A 20,128-nucleotide genomic window follows, 5' to 3' on the forward strand; every position below is an offset into this window, starting at 1 on the left:
AGATGCCATGAGGAGATAGGAAAAAGACGACTGAAAGAGATTTGAACTTGGCAAGGAAGGGGGAGGGAGAGGACATCTCTCTTATTAGGTCGGTTTGCTGCCTACAAACGAGGTGGATATGCAGGTTCCAAATTCCAAGCGTATGGATAAGAACAGGGATGCACAGAGCAATTAACAGAGTCAAGCAGAAGCTGGGATCAGCAGCAGCTGGAGCGCTGTTAAAGTCCTTCTAGGAATTGCTCCACCTGTTACAGTAAAAAGAAAAGGCAGTGCTGGAAGAACACAGGCTCCTCAGCAAGGACAAGGTCATTGGAACAAGAGCGGAGCTTGAAAAATTCCGGGCAGATCCACATGCGGTGGCACAGACACTACTACATGCCACATCAGACTCAAGACTTGCAATGCGAGTTACAAACGGCACACTTTATACTACAAATATACCTACACAGTGCAACACTGAATTATCGGGTAATCTGCATGCAGCGGGAAGCATTTTATTTCTAAGAGTACGACAAAGTCTGCAAACTCATAAATCATAAAGCTGTTTGTACATTGTGATGTTTCACAGGTACCTGACAGACCGACAGATGTGCGTGCATTCTACAAAATATATTTATAGGTCTGGACTACGGGGAGGGGGGCAGGGGCAGAAATCTGAATTCAGTACTACTGGTTATCTCAAACCACAATTTCGTGATCACAAGCACAGAAGTTAATGCACACAAGAACTATTGGTAATGCGCTTCCAGTAACCCTTCTGGAAATGTAACAGAAAAAGTCAGTCGAACAGTGCAAAGGTTGTTCCTTACCAGGCATGTTTCTCACCCTACTGATCCAAGACAATACACACAGAGAAATACACAGCCAAATGTGACTTAATAAAATCTTCAAGTCTTCAGCTTATTAATTTTTTCAAATTTTTCTCATTTCATTCCAGTGATTTCATTAGGTTAGACTTCTTCATCTTTATTAAAAAATAATCAGAACTGAAATGTTTCAATAAACCCAATTTCTGTTTTAAGTAGTAAAAGATGATTCAATGCAGATGAAGCAAAAATGAAAGTTAAAAGTACAATGGCATTAAAGGCTTTGAGAACCTCTTTTAAAAGATTTTAAATACATAAATTATATATTAGTACTCTAGAATGTCTGTTTGTTTTTTTCCAGAAAAAAGAACTTTAAAAGCAATTTTTGCATAGAATCATAGAATAGTTTGGGTTGGAAGGGACCTTTTAAAGGTCATCTAGTCCAACCCCCTGCAATGAGCAGGGATATTTCCAACTAGATCATTTTCACTATGTTCTCCAGCTGTATGTTTCAAAACAAAATACTTTAAAACTTACGGGTGGGAAGAACCAAAGGAGAAAAACAACACTAAGGAACCACTGTTAAAACAGACAGAGTTAACTTTGTACAGGGCAGAAAACAAAGATACAATATTATTTTCAGTAAAAGGTTTAATTTTCCATCACGTTTTCAAATAATTTCCTTCCCAACACATTCAGACTAAAGGAAATAATTTAACTTTTTTTTTTCCTTTCCTTTTTTTTCCAGAGGGCCATAAATGAAGTACCACTTCATAAACAACACAGAACTGAGCAAAATCATACATGACCCCAAATTACCTGGCAGCTAGAAGCACGTTGCACTGAGAAATTTAAATGCTAAATATAATCAGTACCAACAATTAAATAAATGGTGAAAAACCCTCAAGCTACTGTTTTCCTTTAAGATTATCTAAATGTTGAGGAGATAACTTTAGTGCTCTAGTCACAGCCCATCACAAAGCCAAATTTAACAATGGTCAATGGCATGTGGTTTTGAAAAGGAAATCTGGTCTAGGAAGAGATAAGAAGTCACACCTACAGTAAAAACTGGTGCACTCAGCTTGAACAAAGATCTGTAACCAAAGACTACACCATCAACTCTTTGTTTCCTTCAAATCTGTATCAGAAAACCAGAAGGTATGTTACATGATTCAGGGTTCCCAAAAGTAATGCTGGAAAGCCTACAAAACAAAAATGTATTTAACAGCAATATTCTTTACACTGAAACACTGCCATGACTTTCCCTACCCAAACACGGAAGATACCTTGGCTATTTCATTACCCTACTCAGGAAAAATCAGGGCCCAAATCTTCTGTTATTATGTCCTACTGAACTAATTCCACCCACATATGTAACATTATGAGATTGAGACTTAAACCCAGTTATTGGGTTTTTGCACATCAGAAATGTCTTAACAAGGACATTAAGAGATGAACATGTAGTTATTTAAAAATCATTATTATAATCCATATATTATGGATGACTATCTAAAAAGCTGCATAGAGCTTTTGTAGAGAAAACTACAATGACAATTTTGGAGTATGTGGAGTTAAGAACACAATAACGACAGGACGTCAGGATACGAGCTAACTGGACCTCTGGTCTCTATCTAAATGTTGCATGCTTTGAATGTGCCATCTCACAATTCTGTCTGATGACCACCAGTTTCTCCAATAGGCAAGACAATAAAAGAATTAATCGCTACCCTTTTTCTGCATGTCACTTTTGATTTTATGAACTTTTAATAGTATCCTAAACTTAGCCACCTCTTTTCCAAGATGAAGAGTCCTCATCTGTTGTGTTGTTCATTCCACAAAATCTCTCTCTCATCTGGGAGCAGTCCATGGTGCTGCTCAGATGTGACGACCAAAGAGTAACGACACACATTACGTACTTAGATTCAACGTGTCTACGGAGCAAAAATTCACTACAGCAGTCTTTCATTTCAGAAGTGGAAACAATATAAAAATGAGAAAATTTGTTAAAGAGAAATTAAAAGGGTCAGTTAAAAGGGTAAAAACGTTTGCATACGGCACACATTTGTCTAATAGTCATACTAGGGCTCCAAAAAAGGACACACAGTCTATGGAGAAAAACTTCAGAAGGATGAAATGGAGTCATACCAGTTAAGTGGAACAGTAAAGGAGACAGTTATGTCCAGTCAGATCCAAATAAAGAAAACAGCAAAGAACAAACGGATAGATCAAGAGGGGAAAAAAAACCACAACCAAAAAACACCCACAAAACCAAACCCCACAATAAATTCCAGCCAAAGACTAAGGGCTATCCTGCTAAAAGCATAAGGTATAATAACAAATTCCACTTTAAATATACAAAAAATAGGAAGTCTGAGTACCTGTTAAAGCCAAGAGGAGATAAAGTTATAAAGGAGCACGTAAGAATAATAAGGCCATAGCAGAAAAGCTCAATGAGCTGACACATATTCACCATGCAGCAATTTAGGAAGTTTCTGAAGCCACAGAGGACACAGTGGAAGACCTGTCTCAAGTTGAAGTGTCATATAAATACATTACAGAACAAATCAACTTGAATGAACACTAATAAATTGCTGGGATCAGCTGGTACTCGCTCAAACTTCTGAAGGAGCACAGGTATAAAATAGCTGAACTATTAACTGTAGCACGTAACTAATTGCCTAAAACCACCTCAGTTCTGGGGCAAATGTAGGGTGATGCAAAAATCTACAAATGAAGAGGTCTGATGTTTAGGAACAAGCAGATTGGTAGAACTTATAATAAAGAATCGATAAACTTGACATATTGGCAGAGTCTTTATATTAAGTCTTAATTCACAGGGGATGTTTACTAGATTTGTAGAATTATTATGCATCCGAAAAAGGAAAATACAGTTTACATAGTCTACCTGGAGTTCCAAAAGCTTTCCAACAAATCTGTCACCAAAGACTTAAGAGTTGCCATAAACTAAGAGAAAAATCCATTAATGGACAGCTAACTGGTTAAAAGGAAATAAAGAGAAAACATTAAAATTGGTCTGCTATAAAGTGGCCAGGGAGGTCACCAGTGGAGCCTCACCAGAATCTGTTAGGGCCTGAACTCTTTAATGCATTCATAAGTGGCCTAGAGAAAGGACAAATCATGAGACGACATTCACTGCTGATGCTATGCTATTCATGGTAGTAAAAACAAAAGCTGGAGGTCTTTATTGAGGCAGAGAATTAGAATATCATCAAGGGGAAAAAAAGTACATTAAAAACTGGAAATGGGGCAAATCAAAGAGTATAAAGCACTGGTTAATGTCCTTAAGTGACAGAGAGGAAAGAATTTTTTTTGTAAGTAGGCAACTCATGAACTGGAAATAATTGAGAAGCCAGAGCTGTGTCTGTCTGCTGAGACCATCTCCTGATGCACAGTACGTTTGACTAGCAGAGACGGGGCATGAGTGGCGCAAGGCCCTGCTCAGACCTCCGAAACACTGCAGTATTGTGCTGGTTTTGGCTGGAACAGAGTTCATTTTCTTCATAGCTAGTATGGGGCTGTGTTTTGGATTTGTGCTGGAAACAGTGTTGATAATACAGACATGTTTTAGTTATTGCTGAGCAGTGCTCACACAGAGTCAAGGCCTTTTCTGCTTCTCACACCACCCACCAGCGAGTGGGCTGGGGGTGCACAAGTTGGGAGGGGACACAGCCCGGACAGCTGACCCCAACTGACCAAAGGGGTATTCACAGAATCACTAAGGTTGGAAAAGACCTGTAAGATCATCAAGTCCAACCATCAACCAAAAAAACACCACCATGTCCATTAAACCATGTCCCACAATGCCACATCCACACGTTCCTTGAACACCTCCAGGGAGGGTGACTCCACCACTTCCCTGGGCAGCTTATTCCAGTGTCTCACCACTCTCTCAGCAAAGAAATTTTTCCTAATATCCAATCTAAATCTCCCCTGGTGCAACTTGAGGCCATTTCCTCTTGTTCTGTCGCTAGTGACTTGGGAGAAGAGACCAACACCCACCTCTCTGCAACCCCCTTTCAGGTAGTTGTAGAGAGCGATGAGGTCTCCCCTCAGCCTCCTCTTCTCCAGACTGAACAACCCCAGCTCCCTCAGCCGCTCCTCATAAGACTTGTGCTCCAGACCCCTCACCAGCTTCGTCGCCCTTCTCTGGACACGCTCCAGCACCTCAATGTCCTTCTTGGAGTGAGGGGCCCAAAACTGAACACAGCATTCGAGGTGCAGCCTCACCAGTGCCGAGTACAGGGGCACGATCACCTCCCTACTCCTGATGGCCACACTGTGTCTGATACAGGCCAGGATGCCGTTGGCCTTCTTGGCCACCTGGGCACACTGCTGGCTCATATTCAGCCGGCTGTCAATCAACACCCCCAGGTCCTTTTCTGCAGGGCAGCTTTCCAGCCACTCGTCCCCAAGCCGGTAGCGTTGCCTGGGGTTGTTGTGACCCAAGTGCAGGACCCGGCACTTGGCCTTGTTGAACCTCATCCAGTTGGCCTCGGCCCATCGATCCAGCCTGTCCAAAACCATACGACGTCACACCATACCATATGACGTCATGTTCAGTATATAAACTAAGGGGAAAGCAGGCCAGGGGACCGCTGCTTGGGGACAGGCTGGGCATCGGTCGGATGGTGGTGAGCAACTGTTTTCATTTGCACATTTGCATCACTTGTCTTTATTGGGGTTTTTTTGTTCGTTTGTTTGTATGTTTGGGGTTTTTTTATTTTCCTTTTCATTATTATTATTATTATTATATTTCATTTCATTTATTAAACTGTTCTTATCTCAACCCACAAGCTTTCTAACTTCTACTCTTCCAATTCTCTCCCCCATCCCACTGGGGCAGGGGGGGAGTGAGCAAGTGTCTGTGTGGTGCTTAGTTGCCGGCTGGGGTTAAACCACGACAAGTATCCTGGTCACCTATGTCTGAGTTACAAGGCGTCACTGCTTCATGTCACTTCTAGAAAGGATTCTCCACAGCAGTCAAACTTCCATCCTTCTCAGCCTTGCACCACCACCATTTTTATTAAATACATTACCACGTCACAAGCTTACGTTCTACTGAGGAAGACGCCCTATGTTCACAATCATACATATCCACTCCATCTCCCAGAGCGTTCCGTACCTAAGCCCTTTGATTTATAACGCGAGCATTAAAAACTGTGTTAATAATCAAGGCACTGACCGTGCAGCACATGGGTTAACCCTGCATTTGCCTCCAATCCATAATCAAAATATGAATGACAAACAACTTATTTTTAGTTCCACGTACTCAGCTACAAGGGGGATAAGGCATCAGTATGCGTTACTCCCGGCTTATTTTACAGCCCACAGGACAACAGGTATCACCAAAAGGTGATTTAGCTGATCCTAAAATAAGTCATCGACCATAAAAGGAGCCAAGGGTAACTAGCTCAGTTGTCTCAAGATAAGCAAGATGAATTCCACCCTAACTATACTAGCATCACAGTTAATCATCGTTATTACATGGACCAACCAAGCACGGAGATGTACTGTGCCAGGATCCTGCCCTGAAGAGTTCACAGCCTAAATAGTCCAGGCAGGTGAAGGAGAGAGAAAAAGGGGAATATACTAACACATACGCAACGTGGTGGAAGTGTGACAGAGCCATCTTTTGGGGGAATGGCTTCTTAAAGTAAGATGCCATTATTCTCTATATATTATTAATCAATTCCTCCCATCTCAAAAAAAAAGCCAAAACCAAGAGGAAACTCTTCTGAAAGAGAAGGAGCAGAGAAGCAACTACAGTGCTAGGAAGAGAACCATGCAGAACATTCCTTTACAGAACCATGAAGAGAGGAACCAAGAGTGGTCTTAATTTGCCAGGCTCTGTAGAAATCGCGATCACAGTAATTCCAACAAAATGTTTAAAAGCTACAACGCAGAGCACTCAGAGTATCGGTGGAGGAAGAAAAGACAGTCAAATCAGGATTTTTGACAAAAGAGTAAAGCAAAGCACAGAATGAACCTGAAAATATTTTTTCAAAACGTATTTTTTCAAAAAAAATATTTTGAGACTAAGTTTTCATTGCTATGATTACAAGTGCAAACAGGAATCACATCCAATGAACCAACACTCAAGATTTAACGTGGTATTTGAGAACCTGCAAAAGCACGGGGGAAAAAAAAGTAAAAAAGTAATTAAGTTAACAATGAAAATGATGGTAAGAAGCAGACATAAAGAGTTAAGTCAGCGTCATAATATGATTTGTACTCTATTCTCCTTTGCTTATTATTACTTTCAAACTACAATCAAGTTATTGTCATACCAGTGAATGATGGAAACCTTGCCAACTACTTCAAAACTGACACGTTTTCTGTTGCACTGAACATTCCCAGAAGACATTTCCCCTCATTTTAATACAAAATCCTGTCAGATCCACAGAGCTGAATAAAAAAAAAAAAATGTGTAAAGGATATGTAGCTGTAATAGACCTCCCCCAACTAGTCAACTTTGGAATAAAAGACGATCAAAAAAGACTCAAAGATCCAGTGCTAGATTAATGCAAATATCTGCCTGTTTGCAAGTGTACTTTTTGATTAAACTGGCATACATCAAGTACAATTAGAAAGGTTATTTATAACTAAGAAATACATAATTCTGCATTTTAATGAGGGTGACAATTACAGCCAACAGTTGCTAATTAACATTAATCCTTTTGCACTGCAAGTCAGAATTTCCCAATATGATTTTCATTGTCAGCAACGGACACACCAAAACTGTGATCGCAAAGCAGCTATTAGGTAGGCTGCTTTGACATAAATAGGTGTTCCTGTTACACACGGTAAAGAAAAAGAAGCTGATGAAGTGTTAAATTTGATAACCTCAGATGTAAATACAGAATGTCATTTCAAAATTTACTTGATGTCTACAACACAAAATATAATCAAGGCTTATCATTTTCATGGCTGAACCCAATTCCAAGCTTCCCAAGAGCCAGGCTTCACAGGTGAAATCTGATTTCAACACAAGCTTGAAATCCCCCATTGTTAAATTTGGTTTTGATCCCAGTCCTGGGTTCACATCTGCATTTCACCCCTGAGACTTCAAAGCTTTTAGTGGTCGTAACCGAACAGTGCAGATAAGGAGTAGTGTTTGCCCAGTCTGTATCAGTTTCTGAAGCAAAACTCGGGAGCAAGTACTGAAGATAGGAATGATTAACCACTGATTGATTTGCTACTGTAGTATAGCCTTATTGCAAATTTTTTTCTTACGCAGATTATCAAGAAAATTTTGGTTCTGAAAACCAGTGAATTTTAAATCCTAATCTTCCAAAATTGCTCTATTGTATTTCTATTAATTGATTAAAGATTTCTCTGTAAATAAATGCCATGTCTATAATAACAACTGTTGCCCTAATTAAACACTTCTATTTCTGATATCCGTCATCCTCTAAAAGAGAGATGATTTAGATTTGCTATGCCTGTCTTTCCAAAAGAGAAGCTATCGCTGTTTTAGCCTCAGCCATCGTCTTTTCAGACAGAAGCACTAGAAAACTAACAGTCTCTTTTCATACTGGTCTTCAACAGGAAGAGAGACCTGGTCCAAACACCATCAGAGGCACAACGATCATAATGCAGCCAGTAAATAAATCCCCTAGAAGAGTGCTGAGGTGCTCACCATCTGGGTCAGGCAATTGGAGTGGGATCAATGTCAGAGATAAGTAAATGAGAAGGCAGAAAAAGAGAATTGTGAGCACTATGCAAAGAAACCTACAATGCACTTCTTACAAAGTGCTGTAAAATTCGCATTTATTTTGTAAGTATGAGATAGGTGGGTTATTTCTACGTACAGAGGTGCCCAACTAAAATCAAGATAAGTGATATTAATGTCCTATGGTCAGTATTATTGAACCTCGAAAGCAATAAACTATGAGTCGATAAATATTACATTTGCAACATAGTTAACATTCTTCCACTGTCTCTGGCACTTATTACACATTGTAACCGCAAGTCTACAATACATTATTCATATTTGGGGTGTCACTGAGTGATGGATTGCTGTAAGAGAGGCTGTCCTTTAAATAAATCAACAAATAAAAATGCAAATGTTAACATTTTCAGCCACAACTTTTTCCATCTTGAATGGGGAATGAAAATTTCACATTATATCGACAGCCAGCAGAGAGAACAATTAACAACCTACACTGTGAATAAGAGAGATTAATTTGCCAATGTCTGGTTTTATCACTTGCATATGGAACTCTATTGGACTTTTTGTGCTGCTGTCTTTCTCAGGGAGTAGGCAAAACTTATGTCTCCTACTGCGTTCAGCACCTAACTCACCACCCCACTCCACACACACATTTAATCCCTTTAAATGTTCCTAAGTTAGATCTGGAAGGAAAGTTTTCTCCCTCTTCATCCTCCTTTTGAATCTCAAATGGTGTCTGATCCTAAGGGAAAAAAACCAAAAATCTATTTCTTTGGCAGTGCTTGCTTAGACTCTACAATAGAAGGAATTTCATAGTGCCATCTTAAGAAAAGAAACATATTTAAGCATCCAACATGCACAGATCTGAAAGGCAACCACCGCATAAGTAAGGCAAAAGCTTAAATCTCATCACTGTAGTATTTCCTAACGCTCAGCATAACAGATCTACTCTAGACTATTCCAGTGTGCATTATTAAGTATACAACTCTGCACATTATATTTTACATCAGATATTAATTTGCTTAAAAGTCCCTGAATACACATTCACCTGAGATGTGCTGGGCAATTGAGTAAATAGTTTTGTTTTTAAAATGTCCCTAAACACAGATTTACACAATACAATCTGTTTATAAAAACTCCAACAGGCCACTGTAGTCTAACAGACAATAATATAGCTCGAATATAGTATTCATATTGCAGGAACTTCTAAATCACTTATTTTAATGGCTGCAGGAAACTTCACTCCAAGACAATGCATTCAGCTAGCATTAAAGCTCTGATTTAAAACTGCAACAAGAAAACATAGGCTTAATGCAGAAATCTCAGACAATCACTCAATCCCTTAATTTACCTAACTGTTCTTAAATTCACTTCTTAGATGCCCAAAGTGAAAAATGTTACAGGAGAATTATCTGTTTCCATGGTGAGCAGAACAACCTTTGCCTGTGTCTTTTTAAGTGCTTGATTATCTGCAGTGTTATAGGACTTACTGTGCCAAACTCGACACTACAACTGTTTCTGCGTGGGGAGAGCCTGACAATTGCACCAGGGCTGTAATCAAATTAAATGGTCTTTCACAAGGCACAATTTACAACAGTTTTGGTTTTTTTTTTAAAAGAATAGCTTAATATTTTGATTTAGAGCAGTTTCACTTATGTTTTGCAACACAACTCTTGTTTTGCTGAAATCAGTACCTGATTATACCTACGGTAAGATCTAGTTTATGTAAAAACGTCCTTATTACTAAATGAAAGCACACAAATGCCACTACCGCCCCTTTCCAGCTCCCTTCCAGCTCACAGCCAAAAGCCAGAGTCTTTCTTCTAGGCAAACACCAGTTATGAAAAAGATGTCCCTAGTCACCAAAAAGGTAATGTTTAAGATAGTCAAGGGAACTACGTTTTAGGGGTAAGGAACAAACTTACTTTTCCAAATTTGCCCAACCCCAAACTTGCCTGTGATTTTTCTTCCAAATGTATCAGCTTTGATCTAGATAAATAAGCGCATGGAGTAGAAAAGCTTTCCAGACCTGCTGGGAACATAATTTCAAGGGGCTCATGCAGGTGTAGACACTTGGCTTAAGAACACTGGATAACCAAACACGCAATGCTTGGCTGTATTACAAAAAGCAGCGGCAAGGCATGCATAGAAGCATGATGGGCAAACAAATCCACTATTAGCCCAACTCAGGATGCCAGATAAAGCAATGCTGTTTTTCTTTCAGCGATATCACTGAAACCACCTTGTGCACATTTATTCTGCAAGGCTGGTCCTTCTACAGGCCTAGCACTAAGGCTCTCAAAGCACATACCTTTACCTTCTAGGGACACTTATTTCTTGTCCCAGACATGATTCATTCCTAGAGAGGAGAAAGTAGGACAGCGGTGATTCTTCCTCAAGCAGGAGGCAGCTGTAACACACCGAAGCCTCTGGTTGAGCCCTGCCAAGACAGGCTATCAAGCCAACACATCTTCTACCTGCCACGCCTGCTCATCCAGCCAGCCCTCCCCAGAAGCTGCGCTGGCACCCCGATGCCTCGCGCTGGCACCCCGATGCCTCGTGCTGGCAGGGAGCTTCTGTCGCTTTCCAACACCTTCTCCCTGGCAGACTTTCCATTGCTGCTACTGCCGGGTGCCAGGGTTTGTGCTAGTTAAAGCTGGCACAAACATGAGTTGAATCTAGTCCTATAAATTTAAATAGTCAAAAGTAATTAGGTTTACACGTACTGCGGAATAAATAAATTTGCTCTTAGGCTAGGGCTTTGTGCTGCAAGTTTCAGGCCCGTGCCAACTGTTGTGGTTAAGCTGTTAACCCCCCCCCAAATCACAGATTATAACGAACATGCTGACAAACCCTAACTTTAGTGGCACAAAAGCAGCAATAATTCTCAATATTGATTAATTTAGTTAGTTAAACCTGCAGTCTAAGCTTATAACCATTCAGTGATAAATTGAGACTGACCTGCTGCCCAAGCAGGTTTTTTGATGAAGGATAGGATCAGCTTTAGGTCTCCACAGAAATACTTGTCCATTTACCATTTTCAATTAGAGAAGGCCATGAGTAAGGGAAAGCACAACATGGCTGCTTAAACTGGTCAATTATACTTACAACACCAACAGAGAGAAAAAAGGCGAGGAAGCGTGGGAGAGAGCACCCCAGAAAGACAGGATTTTTCAAAATTTGTCATCAACTGGTAAAATAAACCTTTAAGGATGACAGCTAATCAGACTCCTTTTACTGATCACTTTATCTGATATGATTTCTAACAGCATATTTCAACAAATATTTTACTCCCCTCTGCGGAAAAGAACGGACCATCAATCCTCTTGAATAAAATTCCTTTTTCTGAGCAGTTGTTGTATGATGTGAATAATTATATCTGCTCCTCAGCGCTTGAATGGAATCTCAACTTATCACTATTAGACGGTATCAAGCAGTATCTTTACACACTCTTTATCTGATATTACCAGCTTGCAAAGGTAACCCTTGCTTCTAAGAGAAATGCTTAGGCAATCTTGTGGTTTCTGTTTGTTTAAACGTACAGTTACTTGTGGGAAACAGAGCCCAATCTATCTCAGTTCTTAAATCCTCCCAGAATTATCATCCCTTCCTTCAGAAGAAAAAAAAAAAGTGTTTCCATAGCAAGTAAGTACAGATTTGTCAATATTGATAGTGGTTTTTCACCTATTATATATCGCAAGTTCTCTCAGAAGATAGAAATAAACTGCCAGCTGCTGCCAAGAATACAGGGATGATATCAAGCATACATTTTCCTAGTCCACTGGGCCAAGAGAAGATTAAATCTGACTCAAGCCCTCTTGTTCTCCAAGAAACACTTAACTCTTCTTATGAACAGGCGTACATTTTTGTCATCCCACTGCACAAAGTCATCTAACTAGCGGTGTAAAATACAGCAAATTCATACTTTAATCTGCATTTACTTTGTTGCTTAACTAAAGATTTTATTATGAGAAAATGTGGGATATGGTAAAGAAAAGCAAGGATTGTATGCTGTTTTTCTAAGCATTTACCGCTAGAATTGTAATCCTGCCTAAAGAAGGCAAGTTGTTTTAAGACTCGTAAGTGTAACAACAGTGCTGCTTTCTGTTTCTTCATTGGAGCAGAAATGATAATGCTGCTTTTCCAGTGCATTTAGTGCAGATATATAGTATAATCAGGAATTGCCGGCTTAATGTGATTTTGTTGCTTGTCATTAAACATAAAATAACTCTGGTACAAAACATTTTAAAAGAAATGCCATTTGATAAAAGGGGGGGGGGCACACGAACACAGGGGGATTAAAATCTTCAAGTGGATTTAAAACCTAACAGGGGTTAACACCATCCATTCAAATTATTTACAAATGTATTTAATGTGTCAGGACTTGGAACATAAAATACTTTCTGTTCAAAATCTAAGTAAAATTAAAATGTTAGAACTTGGCATATTCCTACTTTTCTTATTCTAACAAGCAATTTAAGGCTTACTATAAATGTCAAAAGGATATGGCAGTTTTTAGTTTATATTATCCAGCTCGTGCTAACATGAAATATCATAGAAATTCAGCCACTTCCCTGCATCTAGGAGAATTTGATGGTTGTGTTTGCAGAATCTTAAACCAGAGATTACCTAGCGGCTTACCGTGAAGTGTCATGCTGGATTGGTGACGCAGCTGTTGTTGCAAGCTCTTTGCTGCTGCCTATCAGCACAGGAGATGTGGCTGCATCCTTCCTAGGTCCTGAAGTTGTCCCTGTGGAATGAAGTGAAGACAAGCCAGACATCAGAGGCGAGTAAGTTTTGGACAGATGTTTCATGATTCTGCTTTGTTACAGAACACTGGGACTAAAAGTTGCAATATTTTTGGAGTGCCATATATACAGTGAAATGGCAATCAAAGAACTCATCAGCGGACAGCACTGTGCACAGCATGCATTTCGGGAACACGTCGAATCAAATCTGTAGAATAAGTCACACTCTATGGCCTCCATCTTACTGCCCGAAGTTTGAGACTTGCACTGTTATCATTTCTTACAGTGGTCCACAGGAATCAGCTTGTTTCACAGATGCAGTTCTCATGACATGCTACAAGATGTTAGTTTTCCAAATGTAAATATCACTATAACTATTTTGCTTTCAATAAAATAGAACTGTTAGTCCATTACTTCTTCCCCCTTCCCAATAATTCTTGAATTACAAAATAATCTAGGTTGAAAGGTAAAGTCTGGAGGTCATGTAGTCCAAATTGAGGCCGCACCTCGAATCCTGTGTTCACTTTTGGGCCCCTCACTACAAGAAGGACATTGAGATGCTGGAGCGTGTCCAGAGAAGGGCGACGAAGCTGGTGAGGGGTCTGGAGCACAAGTCTGATGAGGAGCGGCTGAGGGAACTGGGGGTTGTTTAGCCTGGAGAAGAGAAGGCTGAGGGGAGACCTCATCGCTCTCTACAACTACCTGAAAGGAGGTTGCAGAGAGGTGGGTGTTGGTCTCTTCTCCCAAGTGAAGACTGACAGAACAAGAGGAACGTGTGGACGTGGCATTGTGGGACAAGGTTTAATGGGCATGGTGGTGTTTTTTTGGTTGATGGTTGGACTTGATGATCTTACAGGTCTTTTCCAACCTTAGTGATTCTCTGATTCTTTGATTCTGTGAATCCTCCATTCAAAGCAGGGCCAACAAGATCAGGTTTAAGGCACTTGTCCAGTTAGGTTTTGAATGTCTCCACTGACAGTGAACCAACCTCTCCAGGCAACTTCTCTGGTTCCAGTGTTTGACCACCCTCACAGTGAAAAATGTTTTCTCTATAGCTAATCAGAATTTCCTGACTTGTAACTTTTTCCAATTGTCTCTTGCTCTGTTGCTGATGACTTCCAAGAACAGTCTCATTCCCTCTTCTCCACACCCTCTCCTTAGGTAGCTGAAGAAAGCAGGAAGATCTGTGCTGCTGAATCATCTCTTCTTAAGGGTGAACGCACCCAGCTTTCTCAGCCTCTCCCAGTAGGTCATATGCTCCAGTCCCCTGACTGTCCTGGTTGCCTCTGCTAGCCTTCCTACAGTATGTCAGTGTTCTCCTGGCACTGTGGAGCCCCAAACTGGACACAGCACTCTACAGATATAGTCTCACCAGGGTTGATCAAAGGGGAAGTGTCACTTCATCAACCTGATGACCACAATTTTGCTATTATGGCCCAGTATGAGGTTTGGTTACTCCATCACACAGGCACACTTCTGACTCGTTTTCAACTTGTTGTTCAGCAGGACACCCAGTTCTTTTCTGGCAAAACTGCTTTCTAGGTTGTCAGCACCCAGTTGGTCCTGTTACATGAGATCAGTCCAACCCAGTTGAAGGAACTGGCATTTCCCTTTGTTGAACCTAAACAGGTTTTGGTCAAACCATTTTCCCAGCCTGCTAAGGTCCCTCAAATACTGGGCCCTACCCTCCAGCGCGTTGACCGCTTTCCCCAGTTGGTGGTGTCTGCAAACTTACTGAAGGTGCATCCTGTCCTGCTGTCCAGGTTGTTAATGTTAAGCAGTTAACCACCAGCAACTGGCTGTCAGCTAGACTGATGACAACCCTTTGAGGCTGGTGGTCCAACCAATTTTCCACCCATCTCCCACCTTTCACCCACCCGCCTGAGAACTAGGTTTTATAGATAGGATTTAGTTAGGCAGCTTGAGTACAGGTAGTCAGAGGTAAGTGGAATAGGCAAATTAGGAGTAATCTGATCTACTACACAAAAGCCCGTGGGTTTGGGCTTTTTTTAATCTAGCCTAATTAGCTCTGTCCAACCAACATCACTGAACTAAACAGTAAGTATAAGGAAAACTACAAGTCTCAGCAAAAATTAAAGTCAAATCAGTGTTTAGCTCTTTAAGTAATTCTGTCATGCCTAAATATTTCTCAGCTCTGTGAACAGCAATGTTATCTACCATCCATGCTGAAACATGAAGCAACACAACAAGGTTGTAATTCCAGCTTCGGCACAAAATTTACGGATGTCCAAGGCATTCAGATTATTTAAAATACTGCACTGATTTAAGATGCATACAAATCTATACAATATAGTAAAACCACATGTTTTAAGGTGTATTCTAGGGAGGCAAACAAAAAAATGGGTTCTTATCACCCTGCTATAATGCACTGTGCTTCAGTACCATGCAGTGAAAAGATCTCGCCTAACAAAGAGTTAATTATCAATGAAGGAATTCTTAGAAATATCATGGGGATATATGGTGATTGTGCGTCCCTGGTAACTTGATAGTGTGCCAATCCATGATGAGGAGAATAGGTATGCATATAAAGACTGGAAGCCTCTTGTTTAGACTTTTGGCTTTATAATTGAATAACAGATATTTAGAAATCATTTCACGTGACAGTGGAATGAGGCAGCTGGATTTTAAGAAACTAATACCAAAGTAATATAAACCTGGTGAGCATGGGAGAACATATTCAATTTCTAATACGAGAAAAGGCTGGCACACTGTCAACATACTGTATTCATAGCAAAGAAGATGTATTTCCCTGAAAAAGAAAATATATGGACTCGGAAGTGGCCAATACAGCCTCAAGGGGACTGTTCAAAGACCCAAGTTTGAAAATATTACCAGGGTGAGAAATGGAAAACAAGAAAAGGAACTGAGTATGAATATACTGAGGCTGTTAGGCTGCACAGACATAAAACAGGGGTAGCAAGAAATCCTGAATAAGTGCATATCTAAACAAAAAAATGTTTAAAAATACATCTTGAATGCAAGTCGATTGAGGGAAAAGGAACACCAAAGAGCAAGCAGGTCTATGAATATATGAAGAAGATTAAATCAATAATGATCCTAAAATGGCCAAGCTACCAATAATTTTAAAATATACTATGAGAAAAAAAATAAAGAAAAGGAATATTGGCAAGTAGGAGATAATGAAGACCATGTTGATGTATAATACCTGCCTATATAAAGCTGATGAAAAGAAATTATCAGGGGAAAAAAAAAAGATACAAATTCTTTAGTCTGAAGGATATATATTTCAGGGCTAAAGGGAATTAGTTAATGAATTTATGAAGTGACTGGTAATTATTTATGAAAAGTCACAGAGAACTGGGGTGATACAAATGACAGCAAATTAATTAGATTTGCAGGTGTTGGAAGACAGTATGAGACTGGAGACCTTGCAGATGATCAAGAGAAGCAAGAAACATAGAAAAAGAATAGACACATTCACCCTTGGGAAAAAAAAAAAAAGCTCATATATGGTGTGATAATCTAAATCCTGGCACCAACGGAGAGAACCTGGAGTAGCAAAGAATAGCAAAAACCAAACCAGATGTAAGTTTGCCAGGCAAGCTACCCCCAAAACAATTATAGATATCTTCTAAATGGTAACGTTAAGAATACCATTTTCTATTTGGTTAACTTGGTATAAGAATGATTTAAAGTAGACTAAAGACTCATTTGAGAAAATTCAAATAGCTGTATATTTCTGCTTGAGAAACAGACAACTAAAACATGAAGAAAGTGGGGAAATACAGCAGTCTACCTTTTGAAAGTGTAAAGCTAAGAATGAAGAAATACAGTTGAGGCTGGTTCAAGCAGTAATGGGATGAAAGTAAGCAAAGGGAAATCTAGGTTGATAATCATGAAAGAAGTCTTTATGAATTGAATAATACTAACATTCATAATACTTAACATTTATATAGTACTTCATATCTTCAAAGCACTTCACTAATATTAACTAATTGCTCTATTGAATTGTAGGGAAGAGTCTTCCCTCAAGGGAAGACGTTCCAGATCCTGAATCCCTAAGAAGCTACATTAGAAAACCTACTGAAAAACAAACACTACACAGAAAAATCAGCCCCTGGAAAAGTACAGATTCTATGCACTAAAATAATTTTCCTTCTCTGGCTTTTTCTTTTACATATGGAAAGGAAAGCTATGCATGCTGTGCAGTATCATGCAGATGCTATGTCCCTCAAAGAGACTCAAAGGGAAAAATAGTTCGTTCTTTGTTTCAATGCAGAGATGTTTCAGGAAGGGTGTGAAGAGGAAGACTTTAAACAGAAATGTAGAGGAGTAAAGTACCCAATATTGCAGAATGCAATGGATAGAATCTAGTTTAGTTTCCCAGCCCAAAAGCAAGATTTTCCAGGGTAGAAAGGAAGAGAAACACACATTTCTGTACTCCAGTGCTTTTTAACTAGACAAGTTGTTAGATTTTAGTACAAATTGACATAGCTGCTGGTGACACCAATAAAAACAATTTACTGCTGAAAAGATCTAAGACTTGAGGATTGCTTTGTCTGCTTAAAGTTTTGCTGGTAAAACTAAAAAAGTTTGGCTACAAGACAGAATCACCTGCTAAAGACCAGGAATGAAAATTAAGGAGCAAACAGAAATAGGAGACAAAAAGCAAAAGTGAGAGAATAAAAGCTGATTGCCTAAGCTGATCCAGTGAACTTCTACCCTGAAAAGAGAGCAGAAGTGCCCCTTTCACTCCACGAGGTGATGGGACCAGGTTAACAATGCTCTTCTCCCCATTACTAAATGTCTGCAGGGAGAAAGGAGAAGTGGGTTTATTACGAAGTCACCCTTTCCAAACTCACTGCACTCACAGTATGTGAGCAGTCCTGTGGGCAGTAAAGCCTTCCACCATTCCAGCACGGGAATGGTTTCCTGATTAATCATTTTATCTTCTCAAAAAAAAATAAAATCTAAGACGACAAAGGTAGTTGAACAAGGCAGCACCAAAATCTGGTACAACTGCCTATGTTGCTGTAGAGGGACACTATCATGAGTTGCACCATCCCCCAGATACACCCACCATTCCCAGTCGTACAGGGAGATTATATAGTGAGCCCAACATACCCAGTCGTACAGGGAGATTATACAGTGAGCCCAAAGGCCCACATCAGCACTGGCACTGCACTAAGGTGAGCTTGGAGGCAGTCCCCATCCTGAAGAATACACAATTTAAATAGACAAGACAGATCAAGGCATGGGAAAAATAAACCTCTATAGCAATAGGTTAACGTCTGACTGTCAAGAAGTTTTCAGTGGACATGTTTCTGTACATAGTATCCAGCACTGTTGTTTTCTGACCAAAAGGCCACCTTGATGTTATTTATCTACATACCTTAAGTTTCATGCCTCAGGTTGTCATCTTGTTGACTTCATTCCCCTTTCCCACATAGCATGGCTTAGCTAGAGCTCAGGTAAACCCATTGCAGTAGAGAGATCACTTCATATTGACACAACAGGTACTGAACAGTGTCCGAGACAGACCCCCAGGCTTGCTGGCTCAGCACTCTGACGCAGTAAGGCAAATACCTTATTTTTATAAAGGTCACCACAGAAAACAATGTTAGTATCCCTCGTTTTATTTTTGCAAGATGCTACATAATTGTTTCCTAATAAAAAAATAAATTCTGAAGCAGAAATCCCAGGTCAGCAACAGATGGGAAGAGCCAGCAGAAGCAAGGACAGAGACAGCTAAGTCCAGAGCTAACTAGAATTAAAAAATTTGACATTGTGCCCTGGTGATCCCCAAAGATGGAAAAAACACTTTACAACTATGCTTGTATGCTTGCTAAAGGAGTCCAAACATATAACAGAGGGAAGCCAATTAAAAAGGTACTAAATACAGAAGACTTCAACTTCAGTGATTAGTGCTAGGTAATTTGCCTTGTGATAAACAAGCCATTCAAATCAGTAATAGACCTGAGGTTGTTCCACAGCTTGAAAGCATTTCTCTGAACTTTATCTGGTATCACAGCAAGTGCCAATGTTTCTACGTTAAATTTTGCCATGCAGCTCTACGTCTTCAAAGCCAGCAATCCCAGTGTTTGCAAAAGACACCCACCATCTTCAGACATTATGCTGACCACTGCGATCACTAAACGAGCATAGGTGCGCTCAGCTGCTATGTTCAATAGCCAGGTGCAGCTTGTAACTTCTTCTAAGTACTACAAAATAAAATGAATGAATGAAGGAGAGGCCAGGTTGGATTTTTTTCCCCCGAATCTATGGAAAATAAATTACTTTTTGGGGACTATCCCTATCCAAGGAACAAAACCCATCATCCAACTGTGAAAAATCTCAATTTCATCACTACAGTATTGAGAAGGAGGAGGGAGAAGGAAGAGGAAAAGAGAAGAAAAAAATAATGATAGCTGAAAAAAACATAAAAGAAAACCATCAGTGAAAATTGCCCCTGAAACTTTGCAGAATTGTAACGGCTTTCTCTTGCTTAAATTGATTGGTGTAGCAATGTTATAAAATGACTATTAGGATTCATTGTGCACAACAGAAAGTGTGAAATGTCAGCAGACTATACAGCAAAAGTAATGGGTCCTGAACCCCTGTTAGTCAAAAATGATTTTGTTTCAAATTAGAAATTGATTTTTTTGGACACAAGCCCTTTACAGGCTTCCAACTTTTGTAGCTGTGCCTTGGAAGAGATTAACCTCAGCCACTGTTTGGGTCCAGGCTGATGATACCCTTTTGAAAGTTTCTTCACAGGGACTGCTTTTTAATGTTGGTACGGTCTTAACCAATAACACAAGTTATTTGTTCCTTCGAGAACTGCACCACATTTCTTCTCATTTTGCCATTTTCTTTATTTTTATGCTGACATATACGGC

General features: G+C 39.8%; 1 protein-coding gene across 1 annotated transcript in view; it reads right to left on the minus strand.

Annotated features, from left to right (window-relative positions):
- KIAA1328 (KIAA1328 ortholog) overlaps positions 1–20,128 on the minus strand; it is a 174,416-nt gene that overhangs the window by 15,228 nt on the left and 139,060 nt on the right. Inside the window, exon 10 of the mRNA XM_059834078.1 lies at positions 13,141–13,249. Coding sequence (XP_059690061.1) covers positions 13,141–13,249 — 109 coding nt within the window. The remainder of the gene's footprint in view (positions 1–13,140; positions 13,250–20,128) is intronic.

Source organism: Gavia stellata, chromosome Z (genome assembly GCF_030936135.1).
Source record: "Gavia stellata isolate bGavSte3 chromosome Z, bGavSte3.hap2, whole genome shotgun sequence".
NCBI lineage: Eukaryota > Metazoa > Chordata > Aves > Gaviiformes > Gaviidae > Gavia > Gavia stellata.